Source organism: Heterodontus francisci, chromosome 45, assembly GCF_036365525.1.
Source record: "Heterodontus francisci isolate sHetFra1 chromosome 45, sHetFra1.hap1, whole genome shotgun sequence".
NCBI lineage: Eukaryota > Metazoa > Chordata > Chondrichthyes > Heterodontiformes > Heterodontidae > Heterodontus > Heterodontus francisci.
In genome coordinates, this window is record NC_090415.1 from 8,859,807 (window position 1) to 8,883,636 (window position 23,830).

General features: G+C 44.4%; 3 protein-coding genes across 3 annotated transcripts; 1 reads left to right on the top strand and 2 right to left on the bottom strand.

Annotated features, from left to right (window-relative positions):
• The first annotated feature begins 18,682 nt into the window (after window positions 1-18,682).
• On the top strand, window positions 18,683-19,354 carry LOC137356283 (histone H1-like). The gene has a single exon (XM_068022153.1). The coding sequence runs from the start codon at window positions 18,683-18,685 to the stop codon at window positions 19,352-19,354; it is 672 nt and encodes a 223-aa protein (XP_067878254.1).
• Window positions 19,355-22,093: 2,739 nt separating this feature from the next.
• LOC137356362 (histone H2A-like) lies at window positions 22,094-22,534 on the bottom strand. The gene has a single exon (XM_068022249.1). It carries the CDS (start codon window positions 22,532-22,534, stop codon window positions 22,094-22,096), a length of 441 nt encoding a protein of 146 aa, XP_067878350.1.
• A 413-nt stretch (window positions 22,535-22,947) lies between these two features.
• Window positions 22,948-23,378, bottom strand: LOC137356152 (histone H2B 7-like). Its single transcript, XM_068021967.1, has one exon. It carries the CDS (start codon window positions 23,376-23,378, stop codon window positions 22,998-23,000), a length of 381 nt encoding a protein of 126 aa, XP_067878068.1. The 3' UTR covers window positions 22,948-22,997.
• Between the last annotated feature and the right edge of the window lie 452 nt (window positions 23,379-23,830).

Consider the following 23,830-nt stretch of genomic DNA (forward strand, 5'->3'; position numbering starts at 1 on the left):
GATCACGATCAACTTCAGACACAGAATAACCGAAATCTCGCTCCAGGCTCGCATTTTATAGACATCCCCAGAACCCTATGCTAATGAAGGATGGGAGAAGGCCATGTTCATGATTGGCTGGTTTACAATGATGTCACTGCCTGATGTTCTGTATCTATCTGATTGGGTATCTAAAGTAACCAATCACATTTTGCGCTTCTCACAGCCACAAACTGTCGCAGCAGTCAGATCGTCCAAACCCCTTTGCCGGCCCTTATCCATCTGCATCAGTGACTTTCTGAGTCCCTCTTCCTCATCAACCATTTCTATTTTGCTAGTACGAACTCGTCTCTTTTTTCACTCTACGTATAATTTCTCTATAGTTCCCTTCCTTTTCAGGATGTAGCGCCTCTCTGCACTTCCGTCCATCAACAGGACCGAATCGTCCAGTATCGTGAGGGTCAGAGTGGGACAAATGCGAGCATTGAAGTGCAAGTCCTTATCTCCATGTAGCGTGCCAAATAAGGTTGGTCAGCTGCAGTCACAAGTAACCACATGAAAGATTTATATGACAGCGCTACTGATATGTCTTCCTTTTTCCTCAACCGAGGATACCCTTGTCCTCACTTTCCACCCCATCAGCCTCCACATCCAAAGAATCATCCTCCGCCATTTCTGCCACCTCCAGCGTGATGCCACTACCAAATACATCTTCCCCTCCCTTCCCCTGTCAGCATTCCGAAGGGATCATTCCCTCTGCAACACCCTGGTCCACTCCACCATTACCCCCACCACCTTGTCCCCTTCCCACGTCACCTTCCCCTGCAAACACAGGAGGTGTAATACCTGCCCCTTTACCTCCTCTCTTCTCACAATCCCAGGTCCCAAACACTCCTTTCGAGTGAAGCAGCGATTTACTTGGACTTCTTTCAATTTAGTATACTGTATTCGCTGCTCACAAAGTGGTCTCCGCTACATTGGGGAGACCAAACGCATACTGGGTGACCGCTTTGCACAACACTTCTGCTCAGTCTGAACGCATGACCCCGAGCTTCCGGTTGCTTGTCATTTCAACACTCCCCCCTGCTCTCATGCTCATATCTCTGTCCTGGGATTGCTGCAGTGTTCCAGGGAACATCAACGCTAGCTCGAGGAACAGGATCTCATTTACTGATTAGGCACAATGCAGCCTGCCGAACTGAACATTGAGTTCAATAATTTCAGAGCATGACTGGCCCCCCATTTTACTTTTATTTTTAGTTATTCTTTCTTATTTATATTTATTTTTCTTGTTATTTTATTTTATATCATCTTAGTTGGTACAGTTTGCTTACCCACTTTTTTTTCCATGTTGGTACTTGTGGCTATTCAATTTTCATCCATTAACACCCTATCTGTACTAATGCTTTGTCTTTCAACACGCTATTAACATAATGTTTGCCTTTGCTCCATGACCTTCTGGTCAGATATTCTGTGATGTTGTCCTTTCTGCACCTTCCCCTGTGTTATCTCGTGCCCCACCCCCACTTTACTAGCTTAAAACCTTTCACATTTCTAATATTTACCATTTCTGAAGAAGGGTCACTGATCTGAAACGTTAACTCTGCTTCTCTCTCCACAGATGCTGCCAAACCAGCTGAGTATATACAGCATTTCTTGTTTTTATGAAAGATTGAGATCGTGACCATTACATATTTCTGGCTGAAACTAGGCGAGGCAAGGGAACTTATTATTACTGGCGACAAATATTCAGGAAAGATAGGACTGAAATATATGGAGGGTTGTGGAGTGGAAAGAATTGATCAAATATAATATGATAACACTGGCAGGGATGATGTTTCTGAGGTGTTAACAAAAGAATCTATTTGGTCATATATGCGGAATATGGCAGGAGGAAATGCATGGACATTCTGGGTCGCGAAATATTTGTCCTTCCCTGCAGGGCATATGAGTGTGGGATTCATTCTGTGCCCATCAGTATGTGATATTTACCTGTGGCCTTTACTCTATATCTGTCAATCTATGGTCAATGCTTTGGTCATTTCATTCAATAATTTCAATCTTCAATAGGTGATTCTGTTTTTTTTCCTCCGTAACATTCAGTTTCTAAATGGGTGATTATGGGTTTTGTTCTCTACCAATGAGGTTCTCCTGAGTGAATGTGGGTTTTGCTATGTATCTGTTACTCTCCGCTTTTGGAGTCTGGGCATTTCTCTTTATCTGTTAATTTCTGAATTGTGAATTTGGATTTTAATCTGCACCTGTCAGTTTCTGGTATGAAAGGTTGTTTGATTTTGTCTCTGTACCTGTTAGTAAGTGACATTTTTGTGCAGCTTTACACTGCACATGTTAATTGATGACACGCCAACGTTGTTTTCACTCGACATGTCAGTCTCTGGTTTGGAGGCCTCACCTGTGTTCTGTATCCATCAGATGTCTACATATGAGGGTGGGTTTTAACCTGTTTCTTTCAATCTGTTGTATGTAAGTACTGTTTATTATCTGCATCATTAAGTTTCTGATGAATGAATGTGGACTGTATCATGTCCCTGTCAGTGGTTCATTAAGAGATATTTTACAAGGTACCTGCCAGTTCTGATATGTGACTGTGGGTTGTGATCTACATCTGGCCATTTCTGGTATGAGACGTGAGCATTGCTTTCACTCTGTGCACATTAGCCTCAAGTGTCAGAAGCCGGGTTTAGTCGTACATCTCACTCTCTGCTGTATGATTGTGGATTTACATCTGTACAAGTTAGTTTCTGGTATGGGCGTGTGAATTTTATTCTGTCTGCCAATTTCTGGTATGTGAGTGTATGTTTTTTTTGCCCTGTCATTTTTTTATTTTTTTTTATTTGGAGATACAGCACTGCAACAGGCCCTTTGGCCCTCTGAGTCTGTGCTGACCAACAACCACCCATTTATTCTAATCCGACATCAACCCCATATTCCCTGCCACATCCCCACCATTCTCCTACCACCTACCGACATTGGGCGCAATTTACAATGGCCAATTTACCGATCAACCTGCAAGTCGTTGGCTGTGGAAACCAGTGCACCCGGCTGAAAACCACGCAGTCACAGGGAGAAGCTGCAAACTCTGCACAGGCAGTACCCAGAACTAAACCTGGGACGCTGGAGCTGTGAGGCTGCACTGCTAACCACTGCACCTCACTTTCTGCTGAACTGTATAGAGGATTTGCTTTGGATCTGTCAATTTCTGCGATGTGAATGTTGGCTTTCCTTTCCATTTGTCATAAAGTTTTACAGCACAGAAACAGTTCCTTTGGCCCATTGTGTCTCTGCCTCCCATCAAGCACGAATCTATTCTAATCACATTTTCCAGCACTTGGTCCATAGTCTTGTATGCTATGGCATTTCAAGTGCTCATCTTAATACTTCTTAAATGTTGTGAGGGTTCCTGCCTCCACCAACCCTTCAGGTAGTGTGTTCCAGATTCCAACCACACTCTGGGTGAATCAGTTTTTCCTCAAGTCCCTTCTAAACATCCTGCCCATTACCTTCAATCTATGTCCCCTGGTTATTGATCCCTCTGCTGAGGGAAAAGGTTTCTTCCTATCTATATTATCAACGCCCCTGAAAATTTAGTATACCTCAATCAGTTCCCCCTCAGCCTTCTCTGCTCCAAGAAAAACAACCCTTGCCCATTCAGTCTCTCTTCATAGCTGAAATGCTCCAGCCCAGACAACATCCTCGTGAATATCCTCTGCACCCTCTCCATTGCAATCAGATCCTTCCTTTGGTGAGTTGACCAGAACTGTACACAGTACTCCAGCTGTGGCCTTACTAGTATTTTATGCAGCTCCATCATAACCTCCCTGTTCTTATATTCTATGCTTCGACTAATAAAGGGAAGTATCCCATATGCCTTCCTAACAACCTTATCTACCTGTGCTGCTGCCGTCAGTGATGTATGGACAAGTACACCAATGTCCCTCGGACCCTCTGTACTTCCTAGGGTCTGACCATTTATTGTTTATTCCCTTGCATTGTTCGTCCTCCCAAAATGCATCACCTCACACTTTCACACTTCTCTAGATTAAATTCCATTTGCCACAGCTCCGCCCATCTTACCAGCCCATCTACATCATCCTGTAATCTAAGGCTTTCCTCCTCACTAATTATGACACCAATTTTTGTGTCATCTGTGAACTTACTGATCACATCTACTATATTCCATCAAAATCATTCATGTACACTCCAAACAGCAATGGTCCCAGCACCGATCCCTGTGGTACACCACTAGTCACAGGCTAAACTCATAAAAACAACCTCCACCTTCACTCTCTGCCTCCTGTCACTAAGCCAATTTTGAATCCAATTTGCCAAATTGTCCTGGATCCCATGGGCTCTTACCTTCTTAACCAATCTCCCAGGCGGGACCTTATCTAAAGCCTTACTGAACTCCATGTAGACAACATCAACTGCCTTACCCTCATCTACACATCTTGTCACCTCCTCAAAAAATTCAATCAAGTTTGTTAGACCCGATCTCCCCATGAGAAAGCCAGGCTGACTATTCCTGATTAATCCCTGCCTCTCCAAGTGCAGATTAATCCTGTCCCTCAGAATTTTGTCCACTAGTTTTCCAACCACTGATGTTCGACTCACTGGCCTGTAATTACCTGTTTTTTTTTTCTTTTTCCCTTGTTAACCTTCTTGAATAATGGTACTGCATCAACCTGAGGAAGTGCCGTACAACAGCACCTTCCAAACCTGTGACATCTGCTCCTTAGTAGAACATGGGCAGCAAGCGTATGAGAACATTACCACCTGCAGTTTCATCTCCAGTTTGCACATCATCCTGCCTTCAAAATATAACACCATCCCTTCATCATCGCTCAGCCCAAATTATGTAACTCCCTAGCTAACATCACTTTTGGTGTACCTACACTACAAAGACCAGAGGGTGCAAGATGTCTGCTCGACACCAACTTCTAAAAAGTAATGAGGGATGGACAACAATTACTGGCCTTTCTAGAGATGCTCACATCCCATGAACATGTACTACAAATAATCATAACGGTGTGTATATGAATGACATTCATTCTGTAGCTGCTCATCGCTGGTCCAGTCTGAGTGTAGAAGTCATTCTGCATCTGCCACTCTGAAAGACAGGATCTGTTTGTTTATATTTAAGGAACAATGAAGGAGCTCTTACACACCTAGATCTGTCCAAATATCTGTCCCTCTTTGTATGGTATGTGTGTGAGGGATTCATTCTTTATCTCAGAATGTGGAATGTGACTATATTTTTCTCTGTCACTTACTGATCTGTGCATGTGCACTTTTCACTCTATCTGCCAGCTTCTGATGTGAGTGGATTGTTTTATGTACCTGTCATTTACTGATGAATTGAACGGTGGTTTTGGTTTGAATCGCTCACTTTCTGTTTACATGAATATGAGTATTCCTTCGTACTTGTCAATTACTGGTATTGAAGTAAGATCTTTAAACTGCACCTAATACAAAGCAAAATACTGTTAATGCTGGAAATTGGAAAAAAAAGCAGAAAATTCTGTAAATACACAGCAGGACTGCCAGCATCTGTGGAGACAGAAACAGAGTTAGCCTTTCAGGTCAATGACCTTTCATCAGAAAGGTCTGTCCTGATCAAAGGTCATTGACCTGAAATGTGAACTGAATTTCTCTCTCCACAGGTGCTGCCAGACTTGCAGAGTATTTCCAGAATTTTCCATTTTCATTTACACTGTACATGGAGATGTACATGTTCTGGCAAGTGAATGTGGGATCAATATTTAACCTTTCAGTTCTGATACGCAAATGAGGGTTTTACCCAGCATGTTGTCAGTTCCTGCAGTGCAATTACCTGATTTATTCTGTAACTTTATGATTGTGGTAATTGATTGTGGGTTTGACCCTACATCTACCAGTCTCTGTAATGTGAATGTGGCTATTACTCTGTATATATCTGTGTACAATTTGTGAGTGTTTGTTTTCCTCTCTGTGTCTGTTTCTGACATGCAAATGTGGATTTTGCTATGTACCTCAGTTACTTTATGTGTATGTGATTTATTCTGTTTCTGTGCATCTGTGGTGAGCTTCACATTTTCCCTGTACCTATCAGCATCACACTTCTTTGTATGGCCATTATTCTGCACTTGTTGGTTTATGGTACTGCTTGAATTACTCTTTCCCTCTCATTCCCTGATATGCTACTGTAAATTTTCTTCTTCACTTGTCAGATTCCACTCTGTGATAATGTTGTTTCTCTGTCTGTCTGTGTCTGGTATGCTATTGTAAGATTTACTGTGTGCCCATCAGGTTCTGGTATTTAAATATGAAGTTCACATTGTAACATTCAATTTGATCTGTGTGAATCTGCTTCTACCTTGAACTGACAGTTTCTATTCTGTAAGTGTACATTTACAAGTGTGCTTGTTAATTTCTGCTAAATAACTGTTTGTTTTACTCTGTGCATGTCAGTTGCTGCAATGGGAAGATGGGAAAGATTTTTAATTCTGAAAATGGCTATTACTGATAAGTGAGTGTGGGTTTTACTCTGTAACCCTCATTCTCTGGTATTTGAGTTTGTGTCTTTTTCTTCCGGTTAGCTGTTACGCTCACTTCTCTGAAGTAAACCTTCTTTGAACCGCCTCCAACACATTTACTTCCTTCCTTAAAGAAGGAGACCAAAACTGCACACAGTATTCTGGATGTAGTCTCACCAATGACCTGTATAACTGAAGTATAACAGGCTTATTGTCATTTTCAATTCCTCTCATAATAATGGATAGCATTCCATTTGCCTTCTTTATGTCTTGCTGTAAATGCACACTAACTTTTTTGACTCATGCACTAGAACACCTAGATCCCTCTGCACCCCAGAATTCTGCAGTCACGCTACACTGATGTATCTTTTGATCTTCCTGACAAAGTGAACAACTTCACATTTTCTCACATTGTACATCATCTGCCAGATTTCTGCCCTGTCACTCAACCTATCTAGATCAATCTGCAACCTCCTTATGTCCTCTTCACAACATACTTTCCTCCCTATCTTTGTTTCATCTGCAAATTTAGCTGCCATGCCATCGCTCCCCTCATCTAAATCATTGATATAAATTGTAAAAAGTGGAGATCCCAGCACACGTCACATCCTGCCAATCAGAAAAGGACCCATTTATGCATTCTCTGTTTTCTGCCAGCCAGTCAATCTTCTATCCATGCCAATATGTTACCCACTACGCCATGAGCTCATACATTGCACAATAACCTTTGTCGTGGCACCTTGTCAAATACCTTCTGGAAATCCAAGTACTTTATGTCAAAGGGTACCCCTTTATCCACACCGCATGTTAGTCCTTTGGTCAGAATATATAGAATGACAGAGAATGACTCAATCATCTGACCTGCCATTCTTCTTTGCACAATTCTCTGCCTTTTCATTCAGGTTGATGCCTTCCTTAACTTCTTTAATCAACCATGGAAGGGGGATCCTCCCCTTGGAATTATTTTTTGTAGTAGGGATATACTTATTTTAAATATTCTGAAATATCCACTTAAATGTCTGCCACTGCTTCTCAATTGAACTATCTCCTGGCCCAGTAACCCAGTTCACGTCAGCTAGCTCAGCTTTTATGCCCACATAGTTGCCCTTATTTAATTTACAATACCAATCTTTGACACACTCCCCTCACTTTTAAACTGGATGCAAACTTCAGTCACATTGTGTTCATTGCTACCAAGAGGTGCCTTTATCTGAGGTCATTAATTAATCCTGTCAAATTGCACAATACCCAGTCGAAAATAACCTGCTCGGCGGATGGTTCTGGAACATGCTGCTCGAAGAAACGATCTCGAAAGCACTCTATGAACTCCTCATACAGGCTTCGATTACCAATCTGATTTTTTCCAGTTTATATGTTTATTAAAATCACCCATGATTATTTCCATCCCTTTATCACAAGCACCCATTAGTTATTCTTGAAGACTTCATCCTACATTGTGATTACTGTCTGGGGGCCTGTCGACGACTCCCACGAGTGCCTTTTCCTCCGACTATTCCTCATCTCCAGCCAAACCGATTCTACATCCTGATCTCCTGAACCAAGGTCAGGTCTAACTATTGCAACAATACGATCCTTGATTAACAGTGTCACCCCTCCACCTTTACCTCGCTTCCTATTCTTCTTGAATGTTATATATAGCTGCAGGGACCCGGGTTCGATTCTGGGTACTGCCTGTGTGGAGTTTGCAAGTTCTCCCTGTGTCTGCGTGGGTTTTCTCCGGGTGCTCCGGTTTCCTCCCACAAGCCAAAAGACTTGCAGGTTGGTAGGTAAAATGGCCATTATAAATTGTCACTAGTATAGGTAGGTGGTAGGGAAATATAGGGACAGGTGGGGTTGTTTGGTAGGAATATGGGATTAGTGTAGGATTAGTATAAATGGGTGGTTGATGGTCGGCACAGACTCGGTGGGCCGAAGGGCCTGTTTCAGTGCTGTATCTCTAATCTAAAAAAAATATCCATCAATATTGAGGACCCAATCCTTGTCATCCTGCAACCATGTCTCCATAATGGCTATGAGATCATATTTATTTACTTCAACATGTGCTATCAGTTCCTCTACTTTGTTATGAATGCTACGTGCATTCAGATAAAGAGCCTTTGGTTTAACCTTTTTGTTATCTTTGTCACATCTAGTGTTGACTGTCGGTCTGCTCTTCGTTTTTTTTTTCTCTTTGCCCCTTCCTGCCATTCACTGGCCTTCATTTCCCCTGTTACTATTGTGTTCTCCTGCCCTGACTCTAACCCTTGATTTGTTACATCTACTAAAGCTTGATCCCTCTACCCCTTTGTTTAGATCAAGTACCTCTCTACATCCCGAGTTATATGGTTTTCTCGAACACTGGTCCCAGCTCAGTTCAGGTATAGACTGTCCGAACGGTACAGCCTCCACTTTCCCTGGTACTTGTGCCAGTGCCCCACAAACTGAACCTGACTTCTCCCACACCAGTCTTGGTGGGTGTAAGTTTCTCTGTATATCTCTCAATCCCTAGTCTAAAATTTACCTCCGTCAGTTTTGGATTTTGAGTGTGGCTTTATCTGCACCTGTCAGTTTGTTTTATGTGAGAAATGTCTTATTCTGTACCTTTCAGCTTCTTGTGTGTAAAAGTATCTGGGTTGTACTTTGGCCCCATCAGTATATGGTATGTGAGTGTGGATTTGAAAGTTAATATTGCATTCTTGTGTACATGAGTGGGAGTTCACACTTTATCTTTGATTGTCTAGTAGCCAATTTAAGGTTTGACTTGTGCCCTTAAATGTCTCATGTGTAGCTGAGGCTTTTAACCTCTCTCTGTCACTGTCTGGTATAAGAGTAAGAGTTTCAGTCTGGTTTTTGAGTGTGGATTTTACACCACATCTCTCCATGCTCTCGGATGTGAATGTGATATTTAATCTGTGATGCCAGTTTCTGACATGTAGCTGTGTGGTTTACTTTGTACATTGTCATTCTCTGATATGTGACTGCCAATTTTATACTGAACCTGTCTGTTTTTTATTTCTGTTTGTGTGAGTTTTAACCTGTATCTGTCAGTATCTGGTATATGAATCTTCTTAAGTTATGTGCGTGTTGATCTGTATCTGTGAGGGTCTGAAGTGCAATTGTTAGGTTTTCTTTGTACCTGTCAGTGTCTCTCATGGATGAGAGACTTTCACTCTCTAACTGTTAATTCTTGCAATTCATTATGGATTTCACACTGTGTCAGTCTCTGGTTGGTAAATGTGGCATTTATACTGTATCTGCTAATTTCTGATATGTGAATGTAGATTTTAATGTGTACCTTTTGGTTTCTCCTATGTGAGTCTTTTTACAATCTGTTTCTGCCAGTTTCTCATATGTGAGGGTGGCATTTATTCTGTACCTGTTACTTTCCGAAATGTGGGAAGAATTTACTCTTTCCCTGTCAGTTGCTGATATGTGAATGTCAGTTTATTCTGGATCTTTCAATCTTTGGAAGTTGAGTCCATGCTTTGCCCTATATCTGTTTGCTTCTGTTAAGTGAATGAGGGATTAAATCTGTTCCATTGTATATGAATGTAGTATGTGAGTGTCAATTTTAAGCTGCACCGGTAAAGTTAAGGTAATATAGTGTGGATTTATTCTGTATCTTTCAAACTCTAACGTGTGACATGGGACCTTTCTCTGAATCTGTCAATTTCTGCTCTGTAACTGTACGTTTTAAACTGCAACATACAGTTCCTGATAGGTGTGTGAGCACATTTTCTTTTTTCTGCAGCTATCTATGTCTACTACAATGTCTATGTGTGTTATTCCTAGATTTCAATTTCTGTTATTGAAGAATTGATTTTCCTTTGTGCTTCTCAGTCTCTGCAATGTGTCCATGTCTGTTCCTGGTAACTGTCTGTCTCTGTTAGGTGACTGGTGTTATTCTCTATCTGACAGTCTCTTTCCTGTGAGTGGCTTCATTTTCTTCTCTGTATCTGTCAGTTTCCTTTCTGTGGCTGAATGTTTTAATCTTTACTTAAACTTTTTAATAATTTGTAAATGTGAATTTCACTTTGTGCCTGTCTGTTTACATTATATGAATGTGTTTATTTTTATTTTGTCAACATCAGTTTCAGGCATGTGAGGGTGAGATTCACTGTCTCCAGGATGCACCCTCTTGTGAGATTGACAGAGTGCCTTTTACTCTGATAGTGGGTTCTGCTTTTCAACTTTACCTAATTTTCAGCAGTATTGATTTGGAATGGATTGGATACAATGTCTGTCTCTTCTGATTTGTTTGATTGCTGGATTGGAAATGTGTCTCTAAACTTAGGATCAGTGAAACTTTGACTACATCTGCTTCTTGTGACAATGCCATGAACTGAAGGCCTATGGGAGTGGTACTGTACCTTGTCTGTGATGGAAGGAGCCGACTGCACTTGCCCTTGTGCCTGGGAATCATCACATTCATTGTGCTCCCTTGAACTATTTGCCTACAGAAAGGAAGAAAACTATGTCTTGTAAGTCACGATCAGTTGAGTTGGAAGCTAGAAAAGAGATTAATGTAACATTTCAATTAATAATATTTATGACTAATCACAAAGGCGAACCAAAAATACAAAGAATATCACTGTCTGATTCCACTGCAGCTCTCAGCATCTGCTGACGAGGTGTCTTGGCAGTTTCACAGCAATTTTGGGACATCCAGAAACAAGCCAACATCTACACTGCTCCAAGGTTGGAACAACCTGATGGAGCAGGGATATTTGTGCAGGTCAGGTTTCTATTTCCATCTGGCATTATAATGTAATAACCTAAGAACTAGGAGCAGGAGTCAGCCATTCAGCCTCTCCAGCCTGATCCACCATTCAATAAAATCATGTCTGATTTGATCTTGGCTTCAGCTCCATTATCCTGCCTGGCTAAAAACCCATTACTCCCTTGTAGATAAAAAAAAACTCATCCTGGAATATATTTAATCATCAGCATCCACTGCTCTCCTAGGTATAGAATTCCTTAGATTAATGACGCTTTGAGAGATGAAATTCTTCCTTACCTCCGTCTAAAATGGGAGACTCCTTCTGAAACTGTGCGGCGTGGTTCTTGATTCCCTCAAGAGGGGAGATATCTTTGCAGCATCTACTCTGTCAAGACCCCTCAGAATCTTACATTTTTTTCTATAAGATTAGATCTGATTATTTCAAACTCCAATGTGTGTAACACAACCTGCTCAACCTTTTCCTCATAACGCAACCTATTCATCGCAGGAAGCAACCGAACGAACCTTGCCTGAACTGCATCCAATGCACGTATACATCCCTCATGAGCGAAGGAGACCACAACTGTATCCAATACTCCAGGTGAGGTCTCAACAACACCCTGCAGAGTTGTAGAAAGACTTTCCTACACTTATATTCCATCCCCCTTGCAATAAATATCAACAGTCAGGCTCTGTTTTCACTATTCACTTTTCAATAACAACAAACAGCGTGAAATAGGAGCTAAACCAGGGACAAGTATTACAGGATGAGGAGAGAAAACAGCCATGAATTTCAACAGCAGCTTCTTCACCTTTTGTCTCACTTACGCAGTGCACACGCAGCCCGAGAAATGCCTCTGCCTTCCGCCGCTCACTCCATGTTACAGGATCACTTCCTGCCTCACTCTGTCTCTTGCAAACAAATGACATTCAGCAGCCGAGCTGGCGCAAGGGAGCGCATGCGCTCTAAAGGTTCGCAACAATCAGCGGTGTGGGCGGGGCTATGCCGCGCATGCGCTTCTTTAGGCAACGTTGTGAAATTCAATAAAATCAATTGGAACTTTATCCAGTTGAGTTTTTTTCACATTTTGAGCAATGAAACCGGGGCTGTGGGTAAGATAGTGATGTTTCCCTTCTGGGAGATTACCCCTTTGTGAAGTTCAATTTGAGATTATTCTCTGCAGTATGCTTGCTGTCCTTCAGCCCGGCTTCTCAAAGCAATCCTCTGAGGGAGTCGGTGTGTTTGCTGGGATCGCGCAGGAGTTAATATCTGACAATAACAGTCCTACATTCATGTCAGCAGATTTAAACTGTCGGTCACTGAGAGTCATAGCGAACGGTTTGAGCTGAAAGATTGCAGAGAGCTCAACAGGGCAGAAACAAGTTAAAATTGGGACATTGTGTGCCTCACTTTCGGACACGTCCTCGGAATGTGAGATTAATAATGTGGCTGCCTGTTGCACCATATCAGTGAGAGATGAGTTTGTATCGTCGCTCTCCCCTGGCGGAACTTTCGAGATGAAACAAATCTTACAGTTCAGCCTACAACTCAATAATTACAGGCTCAGTCGTGGGCAAAATATTGGAATCCATTCAGAGAGACAGGATAAACTGTCAATTAGAAAGACAAAGATTAATCAAGCATAGTCAGCGTGGATTTGTGAAGGGAAGATCTCGTCTGACCAACTTGATCCAATTTCTTGAAGAAGTAACAAGGAAGTTGGATGATGGCACTGTAGTTGCTGCGGTCTAGATGGATTTTAGCAAGGATTTTGACAAGGTCCCACATGGCAGACTGGTTAAAAAAAATAAAATCCCGCGTGATCCGGGAAAATGCAGTAAGCTGGATGCAAATTAGGTTTAGTGGCAGGCAATACATGGTAATTGTTAACGGGTGTTTTTGCGATTGGAGGGCTGTTTCCATTGGCGTTCCGCTTGGCTCAGGACTGGGTCACCTGCTCATTGTGGTATATATTAATGATTTGAACGTAAATGTACGGAACATGAATAAGAAGCTTACAAATGACATAAAAATTGGTCGTGTGATAGAAAATGAGGAGGATTGCTGTAGGTTGCAGGAAGATGTTGATGGTCTGGACAGATGAGCAAAAAATGGCAAATGGAATTCAACCCAGATAAGTGTGAGGCGATGCATTTTGGGAGGTCAAACAAGGCAAAGGAATACACGATCAATGGGAATATACTGAGTTGTGTAGAGAATGTGAGGGACCTTGGAGTAAATGTCCACTGACCCAGAAGGTAGCAGGACAGGTCGACAAGTTGGTTAAGAAGACATATGGAATCCTTCCCTTTATTAGCTGAGGTATAGAATATAATAGCAGGAAGGTTATCCTGGAAATATATCAACCATTGGTTAGGCTACAAATTGAGTACTGTGTGCAGTTCTCGTCACCTCATTATAGAAGTGATGTAATTGCATTATAGAGGGTCCAGAGGAGATTTACGAGGACATTTTCGGGACCTAAAAATGCAGCTATGAGGAAAGATTGGGTGGGCTGGGATGTTCTCCTTGGAACAGAGAAGGGTAGATCTGATTGAAATATATCACATTTTGAGGCCTGGATCGAGTGGAGGTCAATGGCCCATTTACCTTCATAGAGAATGACTCGGGGGTAAAGACTTAAAGTGCTTGGGAGAAAGATTAGAGGGGAAATAAGGGAAAGTTTTCCTCACCTAGCAATGCAAAACTGGGCATCCATGAGGGTCTGTGGGCCATTCGGATTAATGTATACAGTACTGGTCTCCTTATTTAAGGAAGGGTGTAAATGCGTTGGAGGCAGTCCAGAGAAGGTTTACTAGGCTAATGCCTGGAGTGGACGGGCTGTCTTAAGAGGAAATATTGGACAAGCAAAGCTTGTATTCACTGGAACTTAGAGTAAGATGTGACTTGATTGAAACATATAATATCCTGAGGGGTCTTGACAGGGTGGATGTGGAAAGGATGTTTCCCCTTGTGGGAGAATCTATAACAAGGGGTCACTGTTTAGAAATAAGGGGTCGCACATTTAAGACAGAGATGAGGAGATTTTTTTTCTCAGAGGGTCGTGAGACTTGGGAATTCTCTTCCTCAGAAGGCGAAGGAAGCAGAGACTTTGAATATTTTTCAGGTCCAGGTAAATAGATTCTTGACAAGAAAGGGAGTGTAGAAAACCGGGTCGAGCTGGAAATGTGGAGTAATCAGTTCAGAAATAAACTTATTGAATGGCAGAGCAGGCTCGAAGGGCCGAGTGGCCTACTCCTGCTCCTAATTCGTATGTTTGTATAAGATGAGCGAGGTACCAACAGCAGCAGAATTGTACTCAACCCCAATCTTTAAGCTCATGGCCTGGCATATCCCTCACTCTACAATTAACATCATACCAGGAGACCAAACGTGATTCAATGAAGAGTGCAGCAGGGCATGCCAGAAGCAGCACCAGGCATACCTCAAAATGAGGTCTCAACCTGGTGAAGCTACAACACAGGATTACTTACATGTCAAACTGCGTATGCAGCATCCGATAGACAGAGCCAAGCGATTTCATAACCAATGGATCAGATCTAAGTGCTGCAGTCCTGTCACATCCAGCCGTGAATGGTGGTAGACAACTAAACAACTAACTGGAGGAGGTGGCTCCACAAATATCCCCATCTTCAATGATGAGTGAGCCCAGCACATCAGTGCAAAAGATAAGGTTGAAGCCTTTACAACAATCTTCACTAGAAGTGCCGAGTTGATGATTCATCTCAGACTATTCCTGGAGGCCCCAGCATCACAGATGCCAGACTTCAGCCAATTCGAATCACTCCGTGTGACATCAAGTAACGACTAAAGGTGCTGGATACTGCCAAGGCTCTGGGTTCTGACAATGTTCTCCAATAGTACTGAAGACCTGTGCTCCAGAACTTGCTGCGCCCATAGCCAATCTGTTCCAGTACAGCTACAACACTGGCATGTACCTAGCAATGTGAAATATTCCCCAGGTATGTCTTGGACACCAAAAGCAGGACAAGTCCAAGCTGGCTAATTAGACCCCATCAGTCTACTCTCAATCATCAATAAAGTGATGGAACGTGTCATCAACAGTGCCATCAAACAGCAGTTCCTCAGTAATAACCTGGTCAGTGACGCTCAGTTTGTGTTCCACCAGTGCCACTCAGCTCCTGACCACATTACAGCCTTGGTTCAAACATGGGCAAAAGAGCTGAACTCAAGAGTGAGAAGAAAGTGACTGCCCTTGACATCAAGGCAGCATTTGACTGAGTATGGCATCAAGGAACCCGAGCAAAACTGAGGTCAATGGGAATCACGGGGAAAATTCTCTGCTGGTTGGAGTCATACCTAGTGCAAAGGAAGATGGTTGTGGTTGTTCGAAGTCAATCATCTGAACTCCAGGACATCACTGCAAGAGTTCCTTAGGGTATTGTCCTATGTCCAACCATCTTCAGCTGCTTCATCAATGACTTTCCTTCAATCATAAGGTCAGAAGTGGGATGTTCACTGATGATTGCACATATTCTAATGTTCTAATGTTCTGCAGGATTTGTGACTCCTCAGCAACTGACGCAGTCTGTGTAGAAATGCAGCAAGACTTGGACAATATCCAGGCTTGTGCTGATAAACGGCAAGTAACATTCACGCCACACAAGTGCCAGGCAACTACCATCTCCAACAAGAGAGAATCTAACCATCTCCCCTTAACATTCAATGGCAATTACCATCGCTGAATCCCCCACTATCAATATCCTAGGGTCTACCATTGACCAGAAACTGAACTGGAGTAGCCATATAAATACCGTGGCTACAAGAGCAGATCAGAGGATAGGAATCCTGCGACGAGCAAATAACCTGCTGACTCCCCAAAGCTTGTCCACCATTTACAAGGCGGGAGTCAGGAGTGTGATGGAATACTCTCCACTTGCCTGGATGCGTTCAGATCCAACAACACTCAAGAAGCTCGACACCATCCTGGACAAAGCAGCCCACTTGATTGCCACCCCATGTACAAACATTCACTCCCTCCACCACGGACACACAGTAGCAGCAATGCGTACCATCCACATGATGCACTGCAGCAACACACCAAGGCTTTTTAGACAGCACCTTGCAAACCCGTGAACACTACCAACTAGAAGCACAAGGGTACTAGATGCATGGGACCACCATCACCTGCCAGTTCCCCTCCAAATCACACATCATCCTGACTTCGAACTATATTGCCATTCCTTCACTGTCGCTATGTCAAAATCCTGGAACTCCCTTCCTAACAACACTATGATTGTACCTACCTCACATGGAGTGTAGCGGTTCAAGAAGCCATCTCACCACAACCTCCTCAAGGGCAGTTATGGATGGGCAATAAATGCTGGCCAAGCCAGCAACACCCACATCATATGAATGAATAAATCAAACAGGGTGGTGGTGGTCTGGAACTCACTGCCTGAAAGGGTAGTTGAAGTATAAACCTTCAAATCACTCAAAAGAAGTCTGGATATGCATCTCAAGTGCCGTAATCTGCCGGGTTACGGACCAAATGTTGGCAGGTGGGATTAGAATGGGTGGAAATTTTTTCGGCTGGCACAGATACGATGGGTCAAGTGGTTCCTTTCTGTGCCATAAACGTTCAATGTTTCTATGATTCTGAGTGAATGCATATCTCTCCTTCTCACCATCACCCAAGCCTCTCGCCCACTCCAGATCTTTCTCTCTCTCTGCCTTTTTTTCGCTATTGATGCTGTCTCTCTCCCACTGCCTTTGGTGCTGTATCTATGTTGGCGATACAGTTACTGAGTGTTATGTGTATGCATTCTATTGTAGTACTGATGGTCTCTCTCTCTCTCTCTCTCTCTCTGATGATACAGGTGAAGGTGAAATACTGTTGTTCAGTGTGATATGGACACACAGTTGGAAATTATAATAATAAAAGCAAAATACTGCGGATGCTGGAAATCTGAAATAAAAACAAGAAATGCTGAAAATACTCAGCATGTCTGGTAGCATCTGTGGAGAGAGAAGCAGAGTTAACGTTTCGTGTCAGTGACCTTTCTTCGAACCCCTTCACCCCTATGTCACCTTCACCTGTATCATCAGAGAGAGACAGACAGACAGACAGACATAGAGCGAGTGAGAGACTATCAGTACTACAATAGAATACATACATATAACACTCACTAACTGTATCGCGAACATAGATACAGCACCAAAGGCAGAGGGAGAGACACAATTCCGAAGAAAGAATCACTGACCCGAAACGTTAACACTGTTTCTCTCTCCACAGATGCTGCCAGACCTTTTGGAAATGTAAGACTGATACACTCTCTCTCTCCCTCTCTCACCCCTCTCTCTCTTTCACTCTCCCTCTCTCTGTCCCTCTGTTGTTGTATATTAAAGGGTAATGGTGTTATTGAGTGTGTTATGGACACGCTAACAGACGGTGTCTTCAGTCCTGCATCGAAGGACGGAGAGAACCAGCCTGTCACTGCCTGGAATAAAAAAAAAACACAGCGTCTGAATGTGGGATTATTCTGTAACTGGACATCTCTCCTTGTTGACAATGGGATGTCTGGGACACCTGGAAAAATATGGATAGACTATAGGAAGAGACAGTCGATAATTTGTATTTTCACCGTCAGGAAACATGTTTATATGTGCGATCAATAACATCAAACCGGACAGTAGTTTGAACACATTCAAAGCTGTGATTTGCTCTTGCCGTCGAACCTAATAAACAGACAACATTCGCAGCGCCAGTCTCAGAGTGTTTAACACTTACTGAGTCTAGAAAATACAAATACCCACCGTGAATCCGCAGCACAGGCCGAGCGGAGGGGAAATCCTGTCCTGGGAACGCTAAATTGAGCGAAAAGTTCGGCCTGAGATTGTGTGGATGTGAATATTGTGGAAGAGAGTGTATTAAAGGGGCGGGCGCGTTAGTCTAATGCCACTGTGTTTGTGGGTCTGGTCTCATCGCCGGATTTCCGAGTCCCTCTTGTGTAAAATAACAAGATTTTCCAGTCAAAGAAGCACTTTGCTCCCCTTCTAATCCTCAATGTGGGAATTCAGTGTTGTTTGTTTGTTGATTTCAAGATTTTAATCGAAAAGTATGGAACATGTCAGCGATCGGCTGAGAGAGAGTCATCAGTGCAGCAATGAAACGGGTTTCAGTCGAAAATGGAGTCTTTACTTCAAGTGAAACCTTTGTGACAGCAAACATTCTGATGTCAGAGACAGGAAGGATCTAGCCTGGGACTCTGGAATACCCGAATTTCAGTGGAATTGGAGAGTTTAGGACCAGAGAGAAACACAGAGAGGCAGCAGGAGCCGGGAGCTGACAGCAGGTTGTCTCCGCCCCGTCCGCTCGCTGCCTTTAAATTGCTCAGTGCCGCCACCACCAGCTTCATTTCTGACCCAGTTCTGACTGACAGAGAGACTTTGTGCAGAGTCCTGGACATGACCGACACTGCAGCCGCCGAAACGGCTCCTCCAGCCGCCGCCGCTCAAGTCAAGACTCCCAAGAAGAAGAAAGCGGCTCCCCGGGAGGGTTCAGGCGGTCCCAAGTTGGGCGAGCTGATCCTCAAGACTGTGGCGGAATGCAGTGTCCGCAGTGGGATGTCACTGCAGGCAATAAAGAAGGCTCTGCGTGTTAAAGGTGTCGATGTGGAGAAGGGCAAGTTCCAAATCAAGCAAAGTATCAAGCGGCTTGTGACGAAAGACTTCCTGGTGCAGACGAAGGGCACGGGGGCCTCCGGCACCTTCAAAATCGCGAAACAGGAAAAGAAGGGAAATGTGGTGAAGAAGATTAAGACAGGAGCAGCCAAGAGATCTTTAGTGAAGAAAACAGCTGCCAAGAAACAGATCACAAAGAAAACAGCCAAGAAATCCCCAGGGAAGAAAATAGTCGCCAAGAAAGTGAGCAGCAAGAAGACAGCAGCCAAGAAAGTGAGCACCAAGAAGGCGGCAACACCAAAGAAAGCAACGCTTCCAAAAAAATCTCCAGCGAAGAATGCCAATAAAGCCAAGAGGGCCACGGGCGGAAAGCCGCCCAAGAAAGTTCAATCATCAAGGGGCGGGAAGAAGCCGAAAGCAGCAAAGGCTCAGAAAGCAGCCCCTGGAAAGAAGTGAAACAGCACGGGAAACTTGTAGACATCTGAACCCAAAGGCTCTTTTCAGAGCCACCCACGTCTCTCAGGAAAGAGCTGATCCCCCGATCAAATGATCCCTGTCCCGCAGTCGTGTGCACATTTCACCTAGAAATGATTTGAATTAAATCCAGGTTCCCTGGTGACTCTCAACCCAGCCCTTCCTCACTCTCTGTAACCAATCAGGGATGTCCGGGCCTCACTGTACCCGGGTATATGTTCGGTGAAGTCTCAGTTCATGCTCGTTTCAGGGCGACAGCCTGTAACACAGTAACACGGGCGAGAAACCCCGCGTCACATCTCAAACCCCAATACATGATTTTGTATAATTCAGCTGGGGTTCGGTTTCAGTAAACTGCTCAATCCGTCTGGGAGGAGAGGTGTGCCGAAACAGGTTGACTTGTGATCGGAAGCACTGCACTTAGGCGGGTGTATTGCGAACTTTTAATTGTAACAGATCCTTATTTAAAGCGCTAATTTCTGTTATCAGTGATTAAAAATGCCGAATCTCCATGTTTTATGCTGAGCTCTAATGTCGAGAACTGTTTTTTCTTGAATTGGCGGTTCGAGCAAGTGGGAGGCGGAGCGAGAGGATCAAAGACATTTCTCTGCTCTGTCTGTCACTCAGTTTCCTCCAGACCCGCCTCTGGCTCTCTGTCTCTTTCTCAGTCAGGTCGGGGCAGACTGTATAAAAAGGCAGCAGAAACTACTCGTTTCTCATTCAGAATCGGTTTGTCTGAAGAAACATCATGACAGGAAGAGGTAAAGGAGGCAAAGGACTGGGCAAAGGCGGAGCAAAGCGGCACCGCAAAGTGCTTCGTGATAACATCCAGGGCATCACCAAGCCAGCAATTCGCCGCCTGGCTCGCCGTGGCGGAGTGAAGCGCATCTCGGGTTTGATCTATGAGGAGACCCGCGGGGTGCTGAAGGTTTTCCTGGAGAATGTGATCAGAGATGCGGTCACCTACACTGAGCACGCCAAGCGCAAGACGGTCACCGCCATGGATGTGGTGTACGCTCTGAAACGCCAGGGCCGCACTCTCTATGGATTCGGCGGCTAAACAATTCGACCTTGTCCAACAAAAACAAAAGGCTCTTATAAGAGCCACCCAAAACCTCATATAGAGATAAGTGACCTTGAAACTGCAGCGGGGATGTCTTGGGATGTGAAATTGTTGTAACTCATCCAATGTTATGTGGACTTTATCAGATCAGTATTGCATTCTCTTATAGTCACTTTACGTCTCGCACATTTTTTCACTATCTTCTTCTGTTCCATGTTTAATAACCGCGTTATGAATTAAAAGGTTGCATTTGATAATGTCCATTGCCGACCTGAACTGCCGGTAAAGATGTAGAAAAGGATTTACTCCCGTTAGAGTAAGAAATGGCCGGAGCTTTATTCACGCCAGAGACCGAACAGGGAATGAATCCCAATTCAAACCGTGTTGGAAGAAACAGAGGGGGATCTAGGGCGGAAAAAAATGACGCTAAAAGCCATGAGACATTATAATTGTTCCCGCCGAATTCGGTTTTATTTAATCTTTGAGTAGTTTGCTAATTTGAAATTGGGGGGCTTTTTGAAATTGATGAAATTTCTGTTGCAGTTCAACCAATCAGGGAGCAGCAATTCCCACCGCCCTTTTCCATCCCAGACATCGTTTCAAATTGGATGATGGACGGTGCTTCATCCATTCACAACATTAGGGCGGTCCTTCGACTGTCTTAAATAGGCAGTCCCTGAGCAGCTTCAGCATTAAACGCGACATTGTGTAAGGTCTCCGTAGATAATGGCCAGAACCAAGCAGACAGCGCGCAAATCGACCGGAGGGAAAGCTCCCCGCAAGCAGCTGGCTACCAAAGCGGCCCGCAAGAGCGCTCCAGCCACGGGCGGAGTGAAGAAGCCTCACCGTTACAGACCCGGCACTGTGGCTCTGAGGGAGATCCGCCGCTACCAGAAATCCACCGAGCTGCTCATCCGCAAACTGCCCTTCCAGCGCCTGGTGCGGGAGATCGCACAGGACTTCAAGACAGACCTGCGCTTCCAGAGCTCTGCCGTCATGGCCCTGCAGGAGGCCAGCGAGGCTTACCTGGTGGGGCTCTTTGAGGACACCAACCTGTGCGCCATCCACGCCAAGCGAGTCACCATCATGCCCAAAGACATCCAGCTGGCACGCCGCATCCGCGGGGAGCGAGCCTAAACTGACCCTGCCCTGAACTGAGTTCGGCATCAAATACCACAACGGCTCTTTTAAGAGCCACCAAATCGACAAAAGAAAGAGTTGTGATCTCTTGTTCATTCCAGCTCATGAACGTCTCTGAAATTTGACCACTTATTTACTCAAAGCCGGGAGACACACATTATATTGTCCGTCTCCGGCAGCTGGAGATTTCATGACGTGGCAGTTGGAAGATCTAGAGTAGCGAAACCAATGTGCACAGCGCATTTTAATAGACCGGCGATCGTTTTAGAACTGAACAAATGTTTGTGGTACATAAAGGGTAGAATGGTAAAAGTGCCTTTCCAATAGGGTCTGAGGGAATTAGAATGTATTTCATCTGATGAGCAACTAAATGCCAAAATCCAGTACACTTCATTCCAACACAAAACAATGATAACAGTGTAATATTACAGTCTTTCAGACAGTAACCAGCCCTTTCACAGATAAAGTGGGTGGCTCTGAAAAGAGCCTTTGGGTTCACAGATTCAAGTCAGGCCGCTTCACTTGCCCTTCGTGCTCGGAGCGCTGGTTTTCTTGGGCAGCAGCACGGCCTGGATATTAGGCAGCACCCCGCCCTGAGCGATGGTCACCCCTCCCAGCAGCTTGTTCAGCTCCTCGTCGTTGCGGACGGCCAGCTGCAGGTGTCTGGGGATGATACGGCTCTTCTTGTTGTCCCGGGCCGCGTTGCCGGCCAGCTCGAGGATTTCAGCTGTCAGATACTCGAGCACAGCAGCCAGATAGACCGGGGCTCCGGCACCCACCCGCTCAGCATAGTTCCCCTTTCTGAGGTGGCGGTGAACACGGCCGACCGGGAACTGTAATCCTGCTCGGGAGGAGCGAGACTTGGGTTTGGCCCGAGATTTCCCACCGGTCTTCCCTCTTCCAGACATTGCCACAATCTCACAAACACTTTCACGAAGAATGCTGAGATCCGCCCACATTCCTCCTCCTTGTACCTTCTGGAGGAATGGTGTTGGGGACACTGCTGATTGGTCAGTCAGCACTCGGTGTCATTGTGCTGTACATGTAACCAATCAGAGAGCTGCTCAATTCACCAATCACAAGAAGACAGTGAGTTTCGAGCGGAAAATAAGAGCGCGAAATGGTCAGGCTCCCAACGATATTTCACATTTGAAAAGCCCGCCAATATATTTGTAAAACAAATGTACTTATTCGTAAATATAGTCAAACTTCAACACGGCAACCAAGTAACTGAGAACATCTTTAAATTGACCGGATTTAAACAGAGATTCACAACCGCCATCAAATATTTGCAGAGTATTCGTATTAACATAAAAAGAATTCGATAATCATGATGATCTTGTAGCTATTTTAGAGAAGTTGTGGTTGGCTCTTAAAAGAGCCTTTTTGTGTTTTGGGTGTGTTTCAGTACATTGCGGATATTTACTTGGAGCTGGTGTACTTGGTGACTGCCTTTGTCCCTTCCGACACGGCGTGTTTGGCCAGCTCCCCGGGCAGCAGCAGGCGCACGGCGGTCTGGATCTCCCGGGAGCTGATGGTGCTGCGTTTGTTGTAATGGGCCAGGCGGGAAGCCTCACCCGCGATTCGCTCGAAAATATCATTCACAAACGAATTCATGATACTCATGGCCTTGGAGGAGATGCCGGTGTCAGGGTGAACCTGCTTCATCACTTTGTACACGTAGATGGAGTAACTTTCTCTCCTGGATCTTCTACGTTTCTTGCTGCCCTTCGTTGGCGCCTTCTTCAGAACTTTCTTTGCGCCCTTCTTGGAAGGTGCTGCAGTTTTCTTCTCGTCAACCATGATCACGATCAACTTCAGACACAGAATAACAGAAATTTCGCTCCAAGCTCGCATTTTATAGACATCCCCAGAGCCCTATGCTAATGCAGGATGGGAGAAGACCATGCTCATGATTGGCTGGTTTACAATGATGTCACTGCCTGATGTTGGGCGGCACAGTGGCGCAGCGGTTCGCACCGCAGCCTCACAGCTCCAGTGACCCGAGTTCAATTCCAGGCACTGCCTGTGTGGAGTTTGCAAGTTCTCCCTGTGTCTGCGTGGTTTTCCTCCAGGTGCTCCGGTTTCCTCCCACATGCTGGTTGATCGGTTAATTGGCCATTATAAAAATAGGTGGGGATGTGGTAGGAATATGGGATTAGTGTAGGATTAGTATAAATGGGTGGTTGATGGTCGGCACAGACTCGGTGGGCCGAAGGGCCTGTTTCAGTGCTGTATCTCTAAAACTAAAACTA

Bases quoted from the DNA above. Each gene is read 5' to 3' on its own strand.
- LOC137356283 (XM_068022153.1), top strand. From the start codon at position 18,683: ATGACCGACACTGCAGCCGCCGAAACGGCTCCTCCAGCCGCCGCCGCT.
- LOC137356362 (XM_068022249.1), bottom strand. From the start codon at position 22,534: ATGTGGGCGGATCTCAGCATTCTTCGTGAAAGTGTTTGTGAGATTGTG.
- LOC137356152 (XM_068021967.1), bottom strand. From the start codon at position 23,378: ATGGTTGACGAGAAGAAAACTGCAGCACCTTCCAAGAAGGGCGCAAAG.